The 18761-nt window shown below is 36.9% G+C and overlaps 1 protein-coding gene across 1 annotated transcript in view; it reads left to right on the top strand.

Annotated features, from left to right (window-relative positions):
* The window catches only part of LOC148739200 (uncharacterized), a 50846-nt gene extending 41691 nt beyond the window's left edge, over positions 1-9155 (top strand). The window contains exons 17-24 of the mRNA XM_088747233.1: positions 43-1039; positions 1393-1474; positions 1987-2052; positions 2191-2271; positions 2948-3004; positions 3438-3500; positions 3933-3984; positions 6830-9155. Coding sequence (XP_088603359.1) covers positions 43-1039; positions 1393-1474; positions 1987-2052; positions 2191-2271; positions 2948-3004; positions 3438-3500; positions 3933-3964 — 1378 coding nt within the window. The 3' untranslated portion in view covers positions 3965-3984; positions 6830-9155. The remainder of the gene's footprint in view (positions 1-42; positions 1040-1392; positions 1475-1986; positions 2053-2190; positions 2272-2947; positions 3005-3437; positions 3501-3932; positions 3985-6829) is intronic.
* Positions 9156-18761: the final 9606 nt, after the last annotated feature.

The following is an 18761-nucleotide window of genomic DNA, read 5'->3' as shown; positions in this document are numbered from 1 at the left end:
ATGTAGTTTCTCTAATTTTATTCGTCTTTTCCTGAATTCCAGAACTCTGGACACCAACCTGATGTGCTGCCACGTCGATCTTTTCAGGGACGATGCTCATTGCGAATATTTCTTCAATGACAACTTCGCAAGCTGTCATTCTATGTTCCGCAACCCTGCTCCAAGGAGAAGTGTTTGGGTTGTCGGCCTTCTGTCGTTGTTTGGGTCTCTGTTTGTAGTTGGGTGGCAGTATTTTTTCCCTGATAACAATATGGTCCAGTCTATCATGTTGGTAAATCTGGGTATCTCAGACGGCATCATGGGTATTTACCTTATTATTATTGGTATAAAAGACCTACAATGGTCAGGGGAATACTACATGCACGACTATGAGTGGCGCACCGGTTGGTTTTGCCATTTCAATGGCGCCATGTCTGTCCTTTCAAGTGAGGTGTCGGTTATGATGATTTCTTTGATTGCCTGGGACAGGCTCAAGAACATTGTGTTTCCTTACACGTTTGCAAAAATTACACCAAGGCAGACCCGTATAATGTGCGCAATCATCTGGCTGGTGGGAGGCATTATGGCATTCCTTCCCTTGTCTGGAATGCACTACTTTGGTGATTGGTATTATGGCAAAAACGTTGTGTGTCTGCCCCTGCAACTTTCCCCGCAATTAAAAGAAGGCTGGGAATACTCCACTTGTATCTTTATCGTCTTAAATTTTTTTTTCTTTATATTCATTATGGTGGCTTATGTTGTCATCTTGTTGAAATCATGGTCGTCAAGCAGACGGCTCGGTGCGCATGGAACTGTTCGTGAAATACAAGCAAGAGCACAAAGTGCACGAGCAAAGAGAGAAAGAGCACTTGCCAAAAGAATCTTCTTCATTATCCTGACCGACTTCTTGTGTTGGATACCAATCATTGCCATTGGCATCAAGTCGCACGTCGAGAAAACGTTTGATCCACCTGGTGACCTGGCCGTGTGGATTGCAGTGTTTGCCCTGCCGATCAATTCAGCTATCAACCCACTGCTGTATACCCTTTCTAATCCACAGGTAACATTTTTCTCTCGCTTTGGAATAGGACAAAATTTAATTTTCAATTTTAGGAGACACCCGGCTAGATGGTCCCCAGTGTTTTTCAGAAGGTTTTTGCCATTTTAATTCAGAGGGTCTCTTTTTTTGCGACGTACAAGAGATATTTTTAACCCATTACCTTACAGTCGTGAGAGGCTTTTTTTCAAAAATAACCCGAGATGGAAACACAAAGTTGTTAAATGATGGAACAGTTTTTTTCGCTTGCTTTTTCACAGTTGATTATCACCATGGAAAACAATTTGAATTTGAAATTGATTTAAGTAATATTTGCAAGTCTATCATTAACCAGCCCATGCATTTCTAATGTATAGGTGCAAGCTGTGTTCAAAGCAAAACTGAAGAAGCTGTGGGCCAATGTTCGATCCATTTTCAGCAGCGGACAAAGCCACGAAGGTACGGTTTTATGTTTCACTCATATTACTAAAGACCGTAATATTGCCTCGAACGGGGATAAGGGTGAAAATGGTTTGAAAAGGTAAATACAGACACTGTTTCCCATTAAAAAAAGACAAAAAAACAAAATAAGAAAACGGAATTTTTATTAAGAACGTGAAACGGTATATTAACAGCAGGCAAGAAACACAATGGAGAGTCACTCTAAATTTGTTGGTAGAGATGGGGACAAAGCACTAAGGTAACAAATGCAATAGGGGGAACAGCGCGATTGAAAATGATTATTAAATACAATTTATGGAGGGTGTCATCTTTAAAGATATTGATAAGGAATAACAAAGTAAATAGATGCCATCTACAAAACCTTCAATTAGGAACATGAGCGGAAATTTGCAAATCATTCTCAAAATATGAATAGATAAACCTCTGTCTCTAGTTCTAAGGTGAAGATACAAATCTGAATTTTAGAGAGGAGACCTATGCAGATTTATTGCTGTTGTCTTATCAAATAGAAGAAGCAGAAAATGATCAGCAAGGGCAGATCGGAAATGAAGATGAACACGCTAACAACGAAGCAGGTAAAATATGGGGAATCCCATTGTAATTACATGTGAAATGTCTTCTCTCTACATCGGCAGGGTTCTGTGTGTAATACCTTTCTTTCGTTTCTTATCTTTCCCTCGCGCTTCCAATTTTGTGAACTTTCCTCCCCAAAGGAAAACAGACTGAATTGCAAGAAATAGAACACAATGAAATTCTAGAAGCGGAAGCCCTTGAATTGCCCACTCCTCAACCAGGTCAGTACTCATTTCTTAACCTCTCAACTAAATAGGCCCAATCGGAACTCGCAGCTATTACATTATGGGTCACGGATGTATAGTTTTGTTTTTTAATAATGGTGATGGTCAGGCGGGATGGACTTTGGAATTTTATAGAAGCTCTCTTGCCAGGTACAGTATGTATAGTTTAATCAATTAATCTACGAAACGGACACGAAGTTTCAAAATGCACTTTGAGCATTAACGTAAGAACGGACTTTTTGTAAAAGTAAGAGAAGGGTAGCCAATTTGATTTACTGAGACAGATATCATCAGCCAGCGACGGTTTAAGGTTGTTTATAATGCGGGAAGCTTTTGCGTGGATAGAGTTCAGAGAATTCATTGCAGGGGGTGATCTGATCGTTGCGACAAGCAACAGCATATAAAAGAGCATCTTGTTGCAACGATCAGGTTGCTATGTGAACTTAACTATAACTTATTGCGATGTCTGAAAGCTATGATTTATTCCTGAATACAGTTCAATTTTATCATCATCATTAATCTAATATATTATTTTAAGATCACTATTATTAAGGATTTTGTTAAGAACTTAACGGCTGATTGGGCCGATTTACTGGCTTCATAGAAAGGTCACGGGCATGGTTTATTGTGCTATTAATACTTTATTCTTATTAATAACTTTGCTATCACACAGCTGGCGAATCTGAGGAGAAAGTGAGCAGGGAAGAAACTTCAGTACCTGGTGACAAAGGTAAAGGACAGGGAAGGTTTTTGGTCACTCAAGAAGTTAATTTACTTGTACGCTTAAATTAAAACAAGATTTAAATAAAAATAATAGTTATAATAATAGTAATAACAACAACAATAATAATAATAATAATAACACTTATAGAGCGCTGTGTCGACTAACTGGTCAAAGCGCTGTACAACAATGGCTAAACTATAAAATATAGAAGCTAATAACTAAAATAAGGAAATTAACCAAACTACACTACTAAAAACTAGACTTCATAAGCCAATTTAGATAGGTATGTCTTCCTAAACTGCGTCTTGAACTGGTCAACAGAGAAAACACTCCTGAGTTCAAGAGGCGATTGATTCTATAGCCTGGGAGCAACTACAGAAAAAGCTACAGAAAGACTGAGTATTAATAATTTTTTTTAATCCATTATTACCTTCTGAAGAAGCTCAAAAAGTTGAAGAAGAAGAGAAGGGGCTTGAGCCTGACATGGAGATCGCAGAGGAAGGTAAAATTCTTTACACCTTAGCCAACAGAGACTAAAGCGGTCAAAAAGTGAAGCAAAATCAGTCCAACTTATTGCCTGAAGAAAGTGGACACGGAAGTGACGGAATTGTGAGAACAAAAGAGAACACTTGTCGTATTATTGTACTTGCTCAAAGTGAAGGGCCAAAACCTGTCTTGAAATACTGAAATTTGATATGTCACATTTGAATTTGTGGAGCTGACTCGCTTTTTATAATATTCATAGCTTTACAGTTATTTGCCCAAATATGCACAACATAGCTGCCACGTGTTACACAGAAATAATGATTATGATATGATGTACCTTAATTTTGAAAACATTTTAACACAGAACAGCGAGCATTGTGTCAACAGTAATAGATTTAAATTATAGTAACTTCATTTGTATTTTTATCTCTTTTCGTTTTCCATACAGGGGAAGAAGAGGTGTCTGATACCGTGCTTTAGTTCTCTGTTTTTGAACCAAGGTAAATGTTTATTTTTTTGCTTTAATACTTAAATACCACTGACTGAAGAGGTGTGGAAAACGAAGCCCTGAAAAGAAATTGTGTTTTGTTTGATCTTATCAAAGTTGTGAAATTAGTTTCATATTTGAGATGAAGGGCCGTGAAAATCCCTTACTTTGGTACTGATTCATCGCCTCTTTATATGCATGAACAGTTGACTCCTGACTACTTGAACCTTCAGTTTCTAGAACCTTTCTGTAGTTTGAATCAAAATGACTTTCTTTCCAAGTCAAACAGTATAACAGCTCTATACATTATTTAAAGCTCATGGTCACTGACAAAAAGTTGAAATCGAGATGTCACCGCATCTGCAATGATTAACACTGTATCTGGCCAAAAAGACAGCAGTGTGATTAGTAGTATTTATAATGTGCTGGTTGTGCTTTTGCAAACGAATCGATCATTATCCTGACTTTGGTGATGTATGATTAAAAGAAAGGTGTGAACAAATAGGCTGCTGCGCGGCTAACAGGCTCCATGAGTACCCTGTCTGCAAATTGTAAATTCATACCTGCCTGATGTCCTTGACCTACTGCTTTGCTGAATTATTGACTGACAAGACAATTTGATTTGTCGATAATGTAAATTGGCCACCATAAGGAGTCTTAAATGACAGTATTCATCTTTATCACGGCCCGCCATACTGGATTGCGTCAGTGGAAATCTGGCACGAAAACGAGGTCACGCGTGGTAAACAAAGATGGCATCGTGTCAAACAGATAAAAAAAACATTTGAATTTTGGCATAGAAATTTAAGAAATATTCCACTTCTTTCAAATGATTCGATTGTAAAATATGCAAAAGATAATCTCCCTGTCCAGGAGAAACTTACTCGAGGCTATCAATTTTTTAACGAAGAGTTTATTCACGAAATAGAAGGTAGATTTCTAGCTTCCAGAGTTTGTTGTAGTCGGAGTGACATCCGTCTTTATAGTTTTGTTCTTGCATTAGTCCGAAAATGAATGAATTTGATATAATCAAATAATAATTGCAGTGGAAATGGTCAAAGATGCTGATTTAAGCATTACGGTTCGAGCGAGATGCGACCGTAGCAGGAGAAAGAACGAGGAATCTCATTCATTGTCAGTTGTTTTTAAGCGCTCATCGACAGTTGAAATAGTGAGAAATGATTGCAGTTTTGTTTATTGCCGACAAGAATTTCATTGCGAGAGAATTTACTTTGACAGACAGTTTTTTCAGAAATGCAAGAAAAACTGCACCTTTATTATTTCCACTATCACCTTCCATCATGTATCCAATAAAAAAGTACTTTATTACAAAAATATTTATTTGCAATTGACATTGTCAACTACATGAACCAGGAGTTAGGCTGGGTTAAACAGAAAATTATATTATATTTCAATCATATATGAGTATCTAACAAAGAAAGCAACCTCTTTTCCTCTTGCTGACAGTGTGAAAGTGTCCCAATAAATGTTATTTTGAACTTTAAAACCACTGATTGTTTATGATCGCTCATCGGGTCCTTGTAAATTAGTTACTAGACAAGCTACTGTCCACATTTGGTTAATACTTCCTGCTACAGTGAGGGGAATTATCCTATCAAAAAACCGAAATTCCTTAACCCTTCTATTGGCCCTCTCTACGTGAACGCTTAAATTATGTACCTGCTTGCTACTATCTATTCCCTTCTTAGATAACTTCCCCTTGCTTGATAGAAAGGTAGGCATTATAAACTTACATCCTATTGGCTCTAAAAGATCACCAATGGTAAAACCTTGGTCTGCCATAATTTTGTCACCCTTGTCAAGCATGTTCAAAAGTCCTAATTGGCTTACTAATTCTTTATCGGATATACTACCATGAAAAAGTGAGCTCACATGAATCACCTCACCCGAGGATGATATAACAATATTGCCCTTGTATGTTGTGTGGCTCTTGTATGATGAATAACATGCACTGTTTAAAAGCATGCTAGAAGGTGCCTGCACCTTGATTTCAGAAACATCTATGATGCCACGGCACTTGGAATACAGTAACTTAAAACATTGTGGCATTTGCTAATCAATTTTAGCTCTAGATGGCCAGATAGGGAGGGCCCCCAATACAAAATACGGAAAAGTTAACCCAAGATAAAAAATACAGAAAGTAAACCCATGATAAATATACACGACTTACAGTTGAAACAGAAATAATTGAATCCTCTACCAATTTTTCACTTAAAGTACCCAGCCTTAACTCAGTAAGGCACAAGTCAAATTGGTCAAATGAAGAAAGTTTACATGTTTTGACAGTGTTCCTCCTGACTTCTACATCAGATTTTCCCTTATTCTTAATTCGCTGTATTTGTGGCCAAGAATACATATTGTCTACGCTTGGTTTTATGGCATTAAAAGTACTTATGAGGAATTGGAAGGAAGAGAAGCCAGTGTGGAATCTAACACGTTTGTCTGGCATTTCTTGCAGTTATTTACAGAATGAGTGTTTCCCTAAAATTTGTAAACAAACGATGGACTATGAAAAATCGAAATAAAATTGTTTTACCTCGAATTTTTTCCCTTCATCCCGCCTAATATTTATAATCCATCGACGCTTTAAGGCTTTGTCTTTCGGAAATTGATGAAAAGAAATGAGAAACTGCTGCTTTGATCTATTATTTTGGCACAAAGGCACACAACAATTATCTCGGTTCGGCATGATTGCAAACGTGACCTTGACCACGCGTGACCTCGCTTTCATGTTAAATTACTTAATGAAAAATTCAAGATGGTGGCTCCGTGATAAAGGCGAATGGTTAAAGGATTACGTTACATTATATTAAACTGATTGTGTCTCTCACTGTTAGGTTGACTGACAGATGGACTTACTATATATCTGCCTGACTGCTAGCCGAGCTTTTTGCCTGATTGCTGTTGTAGCTATCAGCTTGTCTTTCTTCCTGACTATTTACCAGACTGTCTGCCTGCCTGACTGTCCGCTTAACCAGTAGGCATAGCAATCGAGTAATTCATTTTCTGGCTGCTTGCTGGATCAGACTACCCAAACCCATTGCCATCCTGACTCTATGATCGGCAGATCAAGTAACCAACTGATTGATAGATACGTATTGCTTCATTGATCGATTTCTTTTTCTTTTCGTTCTTTTTTTTTTTTTTTTTTTTTCACACGTAAAGAGATATTTAGGACTGAAGAAAAGAACAGAATAATTTAAATTGAAAAAGAATTTTGGTAATCATTTAGTTAAGTGTCTGTGGAAGTATCTTAGTCAACACAATCTGACATTTTAGTTCTTTTCCCTCTGATTAAATTAGGTTTGTCAATAATTTAACTTAGTTAGCCTCTTCTTTAAACTTTTGATATCATTGCATGGTATAGTACGGTCCCTATCATATCGGGCGCTTTGTGTGAATAGGCGTGAAATGGCAGTTCTGTCTTTGTTTCCGATTTCATTTTGTCTATTCCTTTCTTTATCTCATCTTTTCTAACTTTTCTTTTCTTTTCTTTTTTTTTAAGCTCAATTGTTACATGTTTAACTGACTGAAATTTAGTAGATTTCAACATGCAATGGTTTTTCTAGACAACAGTTTAGGCTGACGGCTTAAGCTCGATTTTAGATATGGTTTGGTGGTAAATGTTTTGACTTCGAAACTTTCTCGTAGTGCAAAGAGGATGAACTGTTTCAACGTTCCCGAATAACGTTCCTTTAGAGTACGTTCTATCTCACCTTTTCCTAAAACCGTGATTTATTAAATTGAAATTTATCAAAATTAATAAAAGCAAATGCTTAACACTTAGATCTCACGTTGAGTTTCGACAGTTAAGTGTCCTAATTATATCTAGTTTAGGAAACGAAATACCAATAAGAGAAAAAGCCTACCATCATGTTGAGGCAAAGACGTCAACTTGGATTATAATAGAGTTAGATAAGTAACAACGATCCAATGACTCATTCCGCCTAACTCAAAACACGTTTGGGTGTATTCTGCACCTAAAGTGCATTTTGAATCCTAAAAACAAAAATACCGAAATCGAATGCTAATAACATGTGACAGTAAACTTAGGCAGCTGTACGGTTCAAGATTTCACATGGCAGATACTTAGTAGTATTTCTCAGATTTTTTTTTTACCTTTTTGCAAGCAGTTTCAGTCAATAAGAGTTACGGTAATGGTTATTTGGGGCTTCAGATTACATCAAATAGTCACGATTAATTTACGGTAAAGACTTATGCTATGAGAGGTTTGGCAGTTTAACGACGACAGTCTAAATAACCTACTTCCACAGTTAGCCTGGCGAGTAATCAGAGTAAGTGTAGAACTCTCTTTTTTTTATTTTTTTGTTTTTGTTTTTGTTTTGTTTTGTTTTTGTTTCATCGTTATCTCTAGCTGAAAGGAAAAAGTATTTAAAAATGGATCAAAAACTAATAAGAACACTTAACTGAATAAGACGTCACTTATCACTGTTTAGGCAGAATGTTTAGAATATTAAGTAGCTCAATACTAGAATTTTTTTAAACTCATTTGCGAGCATTATAGTAACTTAGAGGAAAAGTGACGTCTATCATCCTAATGATAGAGTGTTTGTAATGAGTGGCGATTCAACAAATAACTTAGAAAAACGCTTGGGTACCCAAGTTAGTTATAAGATAATTTAGTAGTAGAGCAACAAAAATATGAATTGAAATCAATCTCCATAACTCGCTTGTTAGAGATTTTTAAGTTTGTCAATAATCTAAGTGGCTCATTTCTTAGAATTTTTATAACTCGTTTGCGAGCATTATCTTTATTAGGCCTCAATTTGACTTCCAAGGATATTGCGTTTACATTGTTGATGTTTCTCTCCAAAAATTACTAAAAAAAGGTCTCAGAATATCACGAAATTAGATATTTGGTAGTGTTTTACGACTAATTTTGTAGTTTATTTCTAGATTGTTTAACTAATTTTGAAAATTCTAGTTCATTGTAGTACCTGGTGTTCAAACTGTTTGATAATCTGGTCCAAATGTGATCTTCAAACAAGGCTTTTATTCTAACAATAACTTTAAAATAAAAGTGGCCTTCAGAGGGAAATGGCGTTGAGAGCAGAACGTTGTACCAAGTTATAAAGTTGTTAACAAGAGAGCCATCTTTAACTGTAAACCAAAGCCTTCAACAAAGACACCTTTTAGACCTTACGCTTAAGTCTGATGTCAATATACCTAAGTGAAGTGTTCAAGTCTTGCTCGCTTCGCACAGTTATTGTCTTCGGAGTCAGAAGGGGTACGGAGACGGCTTTGAATTTCAAATTAAGCTGGACTACTTTAAAACTATCTAAAAATTTTTATCCTTTTGTGGCACTTTTCAGGGGAGCGGCGGGGGCGAGTGAAATGGGGTGTCTCGCCCCTCTCGCTAAACCGAAGCAATGGGAGTGTTAGAGCTGGGCTGTTGGTTAAGCCGTATCAATAAAAATTGAAAAATTATATAGACTTTGTTAACAGTCGAATGCTTTGTATAAGTGAAACTGTGTCCACTTATTACACTTATACCGGTTAGTGATCAATGCAGGAAATGCAGGAAATGCAGGATCACATGAGAAGTAAATGTAACAACTCCATTGCAACCCAGTCCATTCCAGCCAATCTTACATGTCTGTTTAATTTTTTTAATTTTAAATTTTATTAGCCTCGCCAACTTAATTTTAAATTTACATAAACTAGACAAAAAATATAAATTGTACAATACAAGCAGGGATTCCGCAACAGCTTACGCCAATTACTACGGGCTCGGAACACGTGAAATTGAAATAAAAGTTGCAATAGAGATTAATGAGTAGTTAGTAGCAGCAATCGATGTTTCTTGTCAGATTACGGGCTCTGTTGTAACTTGTGCAGAGAGACTTAAATGAGCGAGGATCTTCAGTGTCATATGATTCACAAAGTGATTGCTTATAGTAACTGAGTAATTATGCCTTGAATGATCTGAGAGAGATAGATACGGAAAGACCAATGTCATCAGCCAGAGCGTTCCATATTCTCGCTGTGCAGATGAAAAAAAGACCTCATGTGTAGTTGTTTTGCATTTTTTTGGGAACAAATACAGTTACATTTGTATTGCTACTGGATCTAGTTGTTCTTGAGAGGGTGGGTCTGATGGGGATTACATCAGGGTTAACCTTAACTAGCCCAAGCCAGTCACAGATTTAAAGAAAAAACCCATGTCTAGGTACTCATGCCAGTTGGACGCGGGGAGAAAGGCCAGTTTAATCAGTCTGTCTTTATAGGATTCCTCGCAGAGGAAAGCAAGTTGAGGATGTATTCGTTCTACCTTACGAATCAATTCTTTCGGCTGGAGCGCCCACACTTGAGTGCCATAGCCGAGATGTGACCTGACTAGCGTGAGATAGATGACACGTCTCTCTAATGCATTCTTGACAGACCTGGTGTTACGTCTCACAAACCCCAGCATCCTGTTTGACTTTGAACACTGGTCGCACACCCGTTTGTTCCACAATAGCTTGTCGGAGATAATGACCCCAGGGTTCTTTTCTGCGCTGGTAACGCCAAAAGGAACCTCGTTTACATGGTACGTGTTAGACACAGGATTGTGTTTCCGGGTTATTCGTTGTGCCTTGTATTTAGATTCGTTGAACATCAGGCCGGCCGAGTACGACCAAGTGGCGAAGCTGCTTAGGTCATCCTGTAGTATTGCAACGTCAGTTGGAGACTTTGTGGACTCCAGCCAGGTAAGAAGCTTTCCGCTGAAACCGTAATCACGTAGCTTCCTGAGTAGTTTGCGATAAGCCTTCGACATATCAAGGTAGATAACATCAACCTGGGCCCCGTTATCGACTTGGGAGCCGATATAGTCGAGTACCTCTACCAACTGCATCACACACGACCGCCCTGTTATGAAACCGTGTTGTGAGCTATCGATCAGACTGTAAACGCGGTCTTCGATTGAACTGAACACGCAGTGTTCCATCACCTTGGAAACCAGGTACAGTAACGAAAGTTTACAGCCCACCGTTTCATTTTTCGCTACTTTGAAGAAAACTAAACTAAAAAAGATAGTTCAATGAAACAAACAAAACTTTAGCGAAATGATGAATGTGACGTTGGCCAACTGACTTGAGACGTTGGCGAAACGGTCTAAGACGTTAACGTTAACGAAATGAACGTTACCGAAACGACTCCCAGGCAAAATGACCACAGTTCGTCGATCTTCTTGATGAATACGTGTTTGTTTCGTGTTCTAACACGAAGCTGATTCTAAACTTTTTTAGCTCCGGAAAGTATATATATCTTATTAGACGTTTTGTTGTGTAGTATCGCTCAGTATTTTTACGAGTTGTGTCGTATTTGGACGAGCCCGTGGGGCGAGTCAAAATACAAACAACGATAATTTTCATGGAATCAAAGAAATATACACCCTCTGAAGCATTTCACTGCGTGGTTAAAAAAAGGGATGATTAATTAGATGGTTTCAAAAACATAAAACTGACAGAAAAATGATGAAATAGAAAACAAAAAAATCGTTAAAACGAAGGCATTCAGTGCATTCCTGAGATATTGTTATGGGCTACTTTCTTCATGCGAAAAAGAAGGAATATTATTGATTTCCTAATTCATTTTCTTCTGGAACATGCTAGAACTTGGCACCTTCCTAAAAGTTCAGTAACCGGAACCATTATTCGGGTGAACAACACTAAATTGTAAGTTCAATTATAAAGGCCTCCTTATAATTTCGGATCTACGAGGTGTTGTAGGTTGTTCGAAATGATTGGATTGTAGTTTTTTTTTTAACATCAGTTATGTCGAGAAAGAGCCTCTTAAAATCTTCTGAGGAAGTCTTGATCACCAATTGGTATCGGATCTACTGGTTAACATATTTCCCGTAAAACATATTTTCTTTTGTAACGCCGGCCTATGTCTGTAGGTACTGAACCATGGCAACTGTTCTCACACTCTAACCAAGGTAATAACAAACTGGCAAAGTGTAATATAAACAGTTACCTTCTGGTGACGTGATTCCATGAACAAATTTATAAACAGTTCTCAATAGAAGAGGCGTTGTCATCTATCTTGGAGAGCAAAAGGTATGAACAAAATATGTAAAGTGGCAAGTCAAATCTTTTGGAAAGTGAATCTGAAGACTGTAGGTTCATTCGTCACAGTTTTGATCGGTAATATTGGTTCCTGCTCTGTTCAAACGTTCAACCTCTCCACCAATACATCTATTTCCAGAGCCATGCAATTCTAACTCCTCGATTTTTCCAGGATCTCCTAATTAGCAAAGTTTTCTTGCAACATACTCTTTTTTTATGCCGACTATTGCCTGTATGTTCAAATCATTGATACCTTTCAAATTTTCAAATGTAAAGTCCAAAAATTAAAACCACTGTTTGTATAACACAAAAGAAATTATAGGATTGTAATTTTCCCCATGGAATTATAACATGTATCAAAGTGAAGACAAATGATGTCTCTATGTATGGTAGAAGTACCAATTTGTAACGTTGTATTTAGCTTGAGGTACAGAAACAAACACTTTACACTTTTACAATTCTTCTTTGGCCTGTGTTCACCATGAGGTGCCACAAGGATCTATTTTGGGTCCTCTTTTCTTTATCGTATTTATCAATGATTTACCAATTTATATAACAGCGCAGACAGATCTGTATGCTGATGATACGACCATTACCTGCTCTGCCGACTATAAGTTTATGCATAACCTTAAACGTGACCTCTATAATTTTGCAGCTGAAATCCAAAACTGGGCTGTGACAAATAAATTTCCCATTAATGTAGACAAAGACAAATGTAATGATCGTGCCTCGCAAGACTTGAATCCAAGTTGGATTTTCACTATCAGTGAAGTTTAGTGATCATGAACTAGTGAGAAATATTTCTAATGCTACTCTCTTGAGTTTGGACATTGATAGTCACCTATCGTTTAGTCAACATGTTGATAAAATTTGTAACAAGCTTTCGCAGCGTATAGCACTTCTCGGAAAAATCAGAGTTTATCCGCCTCTTAAGCAAAGATTATTAAATTACAACTTGACAATTCATCCTATAATTACCTAAGCTAGTGTTATCTGGTCATGTTGTGATAAAGAGTCTTTGAACAGAGTATTGAAGCTGCAGAAAAGGGCGGCTAGGACTATTCTGTCTGCCAATAGAGATTCGCCATCGGTACGTTTATTTAATAAGTTAAACTGGATTCCTTTTTATAAAGAAAATAAGATAAGTTGTTGTTCTTTAGTTTTTAAACTTATTCAAGGTATCTTACCCAATTACTTAATTCAAAATTTTACTATTAATAATCAAGTCCACCCTAAAAATACTAGGTATGCTAAATTCAATTTAGTTTTCCCTAAGTATATACGCGAGACAGAAGGTCGAAAGTCTTTCTTAGCAGACTGTGGAATAAATTATCTTTAGAATTAAGACGTAAAGATTCTCTTCGTGCTTTCAAGAACAGTCTTTTTAATGTAATTTTTAAAGAACAGTGTAGTCTAGATCATTTTACTATTTAGCTTAATATTTACTCTTATTCTTAATTGAGGGCCACAAGTTCATTAGCTTTTAGCTATTTAGTGCTACCCCCTATAAATAAAGTGTTTACTTAGTTACTTACATTTTTGTATGAAAATGAGGCCTAGGCCTCGAGCAAGCAGCTGTTGTTACCATGACGACAAGGATGCTGCAACATTTAAAAAGGGCATTTTTGTGCATCCCCCCTGAGTGCCTAATTGCATGGAAAGTTTGAAGGGGGGTTGAAAAGTTTCATTTCCCAAGATGTTTCATTCTTACAGACTCGTTCTTAATGATTAAATTCGCGTTGATAAAACTAACATAATTACTAAAATCCCGGTGCTTTCCGTTATTTTTCATATTATAGCGATATCGATATCTGTTGGGGGTGAGAAGACGGCTTGAGTTCGTTCAAAATCAATCGAAAGTTCTGAATTTTCTTAAAAGTCAAGATGGAATATTGATTAATTTATCCAAACTTCACTACTGCTTCTGTTGCAGCGGTCATTTGCTTTCGAAAATTTGACATAAATTTTCCATTCGAGACAACTTTATAAAATCACCGCACCCAAAATTAGGTACTTTCCTAAATAATTAAACAGCGCCATAATTTGGGTAGACAATACTGAATTGGAAATTTCAAGGAAAGAGCCCGTATAATAACTGATCTAGCCTGTGTTGTGATATTCTAATAGGACTTCACTTGAAAACCTCAGTTTATCCTTTTAAGTCCCTGGAATTCTGTCCGTCAATTGTGTGGAGAAGCTGCTCTTATATATATTTTTATTTTCCTATGTTTTTCAACATAATTTTCAGGTCACACCGTTTGAAGAATTCTTACTTGTTGATTTGTATAGGATCCACTCGTTAATAATTCTCTCTCGTAAAACGCCTATTTTGTGTTGTCGCCCATAGTCTGTTTGTTCAAATTCTCGATACCTGCGAAATTTTATAAAGGGAAAGATAATTCTAAAATGTAAAGTAAAACTAGTGAAACCCTTGTTTACAAACCCACGATAAAGTGGGACTCAATAATTAAGGTACGTGACATGTCTTCCTTTGTAATTTATCTCAAAATGGTAAAATGTAAAACCAACAATTACCTTCAAGTAAATTGATTTCCTGAACAAAGTTAGTGACAGTTTCCACCGGCAAGAGCGTTATCACATCACTTGAATAGAAACCAAGGTTCGAACAAGATTTTCAACGTTCCAAGTTAGATATTTTGAAAATTTGATTTGAACTTACTACAGCATTAGGCCTATATCTCGCTTCAGATTTGATTGGTAATTTATGTGCTCGCACTTTTTAAGCATTTTCAATTAAGCCACGCATACATCATTTAAATTTGCACGACTACTGTTGTTATTTGCTTCTGGTTGAAATTAAGAGACAACATTATGTAACCGTGTACATTGCAAGGGTGTTTGATGTGACACCTATTGCAGCCTAAAACACCCACAATGATTCCCGATTTCCATTGCAGTGAACCGTTTATATAATAACAAATCCCAAAAATCCAGCATTCTACTCCAAGAGCAACACTGAAAAAGTTTCTATCTTTCACCAAAATTTGCTCAAGAAATCAAAAGTTTGCATTCAAAACACACCTCAGGGCCAGATCTTGCTTTTTGGCTGGAAAATGTCTTCTCACTTTATACGCTAGCCCTTGTTCCTCCGTTTGACGAAAGCTAGTGTCGCAAACACAACCTTTGGGTTAAACATTCAGTCCTTCTCATTTCAGGGAGCCTTTCAAGTTTCCCAAATTTATGGTTCTGAATTTCAGAACCATAAGGGGAATGAAAGTATGAACCCTCGCTTTTGTCATTATGAAGTTAACGCTTATCACTGATCTCACTTCCCAGTCAGTGGAAGCAATGGAGGATTGTGTGATTAAAAATTAACAATCTTATTGCTCCGAGATGAAAATTTTTCTTCTTTTTTTTTCGACGAGAGATGGTGTCGGAAAAAGGAAACCTGCCTGAATTTCTCGGTTGCATTTGAATTAATTGCAGAGGTGTCTTAAGTCTGTCATTTTAGCCGATTAAGCAGAAATTTAATGCTAAACTCCTTTGAAATAGATAATTATGAGAAAGTTATAGCATCCAAGCTTTACAATGCTCGCAATATCTCTGAGTATTTTTATTGTCGTGTGTCTTTTTATTTTCATAATAACAACTTTCTGACAAATATCAAAAAGAATCCCACCATTGTATCACTCTTTCAATACGTCCTCCTAACAGGAATGGAGGAGTCTGATCTTCTTTCGTCTTCAGTACTTACCTCGTAGAAGTTGGCGTAAGTCAACTATAAACATCGATCTGGCGAACAACATACTTCTTTAATTACTATTCCAAATTTCTCTTACAGGAAGGAAAGAGCCAGTGGTAATGACGATGCGATTCTGCATTTTAGTTGCATCGTGCTACATCAATAGAGTTTTCGCGCAACAATGCGAGGTGGGTCAGGAAGCCATTTTCGGTATGATGCTTCGAAGACATACCTTCAGAACTATGAAAACATCGATTGCTGTTGAATGTAATCAGGCATGTAACAATGATTTCCGATGTCACAGCTTCAACTTCGTCATCTCAAAGGAACTGTGTGAACTAAACAATCGGACAAAGGAGGCCAGACCAGAGAACTTTCTGCCAGATTCTGAAAGATATTATGTAAAGAGTATTAAGAAAAGAGGTGAGTTTTATTAAGTAAAAGGCCTAAACATTGAAGTTTAACACTCCTGAACCATGATAGCTTTTCAATGGTAATAGGTAAAGCACCATAAATTAAAAAAAAAATTACTTAACGCCAAAGAACCTTCCATACGTCTTAACCGATGTCAAAGGTCGAAGGCCATTCTTGTACCTTTGACATTACTTTACGGAGAATCTGGTATTCTTTCTCGAGTTGCTTTTACTGCTGATCGCAATTTTTTTTTTGGTCTCAATCGGAAAGCAGTTACTTTATTGGTAGTGGATGATTGTGTAATGATAATTCTATCCTCATGAAACTGTTTTCCTTCGTCAGTTATTCCGCGTACTATTCTTGAATTTCCAGCGGAAACATGCAAAGAGATAACAGCCAGCGAAGAGGGAAAAGCCATTAGTGGAGAATACTGGTTTGATTCCATTTTAAAGGGAAAAACAGTTCTTCCTTGTGATATGGAGACAGAAGTTAACAATACTCTTCATTTTCCTTTTTTTCTTTCGATCTCTCTAATAAAATTGAATCGGCCGTTTATCATCCTGGTAGCGTAGATCTAAAGCAAGTGACAATGTAATATAGAGTGTGCGTTGCCTCTTAATGATATTTTTAACAAATCCTTCTCAATCTCATTAATTATTCAAACGGTTATAAGCCAATTAGAGTGCCCCATTTTGGTCAGGTGCATGTATCTTGATACCCAATGAAAATCTAGATCAAGATTACTCCAGCTTATTCAAAAACTGATGAAAACACTGATCAAGACACTTGAATTTTAAGTGACAACCTCAATTACCACACAATCAATTATTCACTATCGTACTTCGAAAACTTATTCACAGCGTGAAAATTACAATTTTGGAAAGTTCCCTAGTTGAACGCAGCATTAAAACAAACAATTTAATGGTTTTTCATCCTCTTGTTTACAAGTTTCCTCTTTGGAAGTATTTAACACAGCGTTTGGATCCAGCAATAAGATACCTTTCATTTATTTTCCTCGCTGGGTTTCTCATACTTTAATAAAGCATTGGACCGATGTCCTGTTCGCTCACGTATAAGCTTTTCTTCTATCCCACCATTAAAAAGAGACGAAGCACATGTGAAAACAATGGCGATAACGATAGAACTCCGCAGAGACTAGTAGTCTTTGTTTTCAAAATTTTGATTTTTTCTAAGTCTTTTTTGAAACAGGGTAAATTCGGCGCGTTTTGGCTTTGCAAAACAAAAAATTTAAGTCATTTTTCAGAGGTTTTCAATTTTGAAATGTAATTGAATGTTCAGTTTCGCGTCGAAAGCGTATGGTTGGCCGAAAAATACTATCAAAGTTATCGTCAGGCTATAAAGTTTGTCGATGTAAAGTTTAAACAAATGTTGTATCTCACCTGTTCTTGTGGTTTTGGTGGATAACTCTTAACTGATTTGTGTAACATATTGGTTAAGGCAATGGTCTGGTAATGGACTGGTAATAGCGCGTTGACTAAAGAGCGACGGTTCAAGGCTCAACAGGGCTGCTAAAAAGGTTAAAAAGAAAAATAAAAGGAGAAGAAATTAGTGGGTATAAAGGGGAGAAGGGAAAAGAACGTGAGTCAAAAACTTTAAACTTTAAACTTTAATGATAGATACTCCCAAAAACAGGTTTTTCAGTACCTATTTACAAATATGAATGCTAACTATATCTGACAAGCTATTGTTAAATTCTAAATTCTAACTGTCACCCGATCATTCGTTCATGGCAAGTTTTAGGACTTTCTTAAAGGCCTTTACAGATGTAAGGTTTCTCAGGTCTTTGTCTAACATGTTCCACAGAGATACTGCTCTATAGGGAAAGGACCTTTGGCCGGTAGCTGATCTGAATAATGGAATGTCAATCTTCTCATTACTACGAGTTATGCGATTATGTACAGAAGATGGTTTTTTAAACTTAGCACAGATATTCAGGAGCTAAATTGTTGACGCACTTATGAGCTATAACAGCGTCTCTGAATTTGACTATTTTGTCAACTGGAAGCCAGTTGAGTTCATCCAGTAATGACGTTACATGGTCAAATCTCCGAGCGCCGCAGATGATTTTGCAGGCGAAATTCTGGATGAGTTGCAGCTTTTGTATGTTCTTAGATGAGGTATTAGACCACACGGACGAACAGTAGAACATTTTGATAAAGACAAGAGATGTAATAATTAAAACTAAAGTCTCTATCGAAACAGTATTTCACGCGGTTGATCTGATCTAGTTTAGTCAAGCAAGAAGAGACTAGGTGGGAGATATGAGTGTCATAGGTCGGATGTGAATCTGTGTATACTCCTAGATCTCTTGCCAATTCGACGGCCGTGAGAGTCCTTCCAATAAATGAAACAGTAAAATTAACAGAATGTTTACTTATCATTTGCTTAGTGCCGCTCAACATGAACTTCGTTTTCCCAGGGTTTATATACGAATCATTTGCGCAACACCAGTAGGCAACATTACGCAAATCATCTTCGAGCTTGAACTTAGCGTCAATGACGTCGGCTGCGGGAAAAGATAGCAAAACTTTAGAGTCATCGACGTATGACTCGAGCTGG

Source organism: Stylophora pistillata, chromosome 2 (assembly GCF_964205215.1).
Source record: "Stylophora pistillata chromosome 2, jaStyPist1.2, whole genome shotgun sequence".
Classification (NCBI taxonomy): domain Eukaryota; kingdom Metazoa; phylum Cnidaria; class Anthozoa; order Scleractinia; family Pocilloporidae; genus Stylophora; species Stylophora pistillata.
The sequence above is the reverse complement of the archived record's forward strand: the minus strand, read 5'-3'. Positions and strand labels throughout refer to the sequence as shown.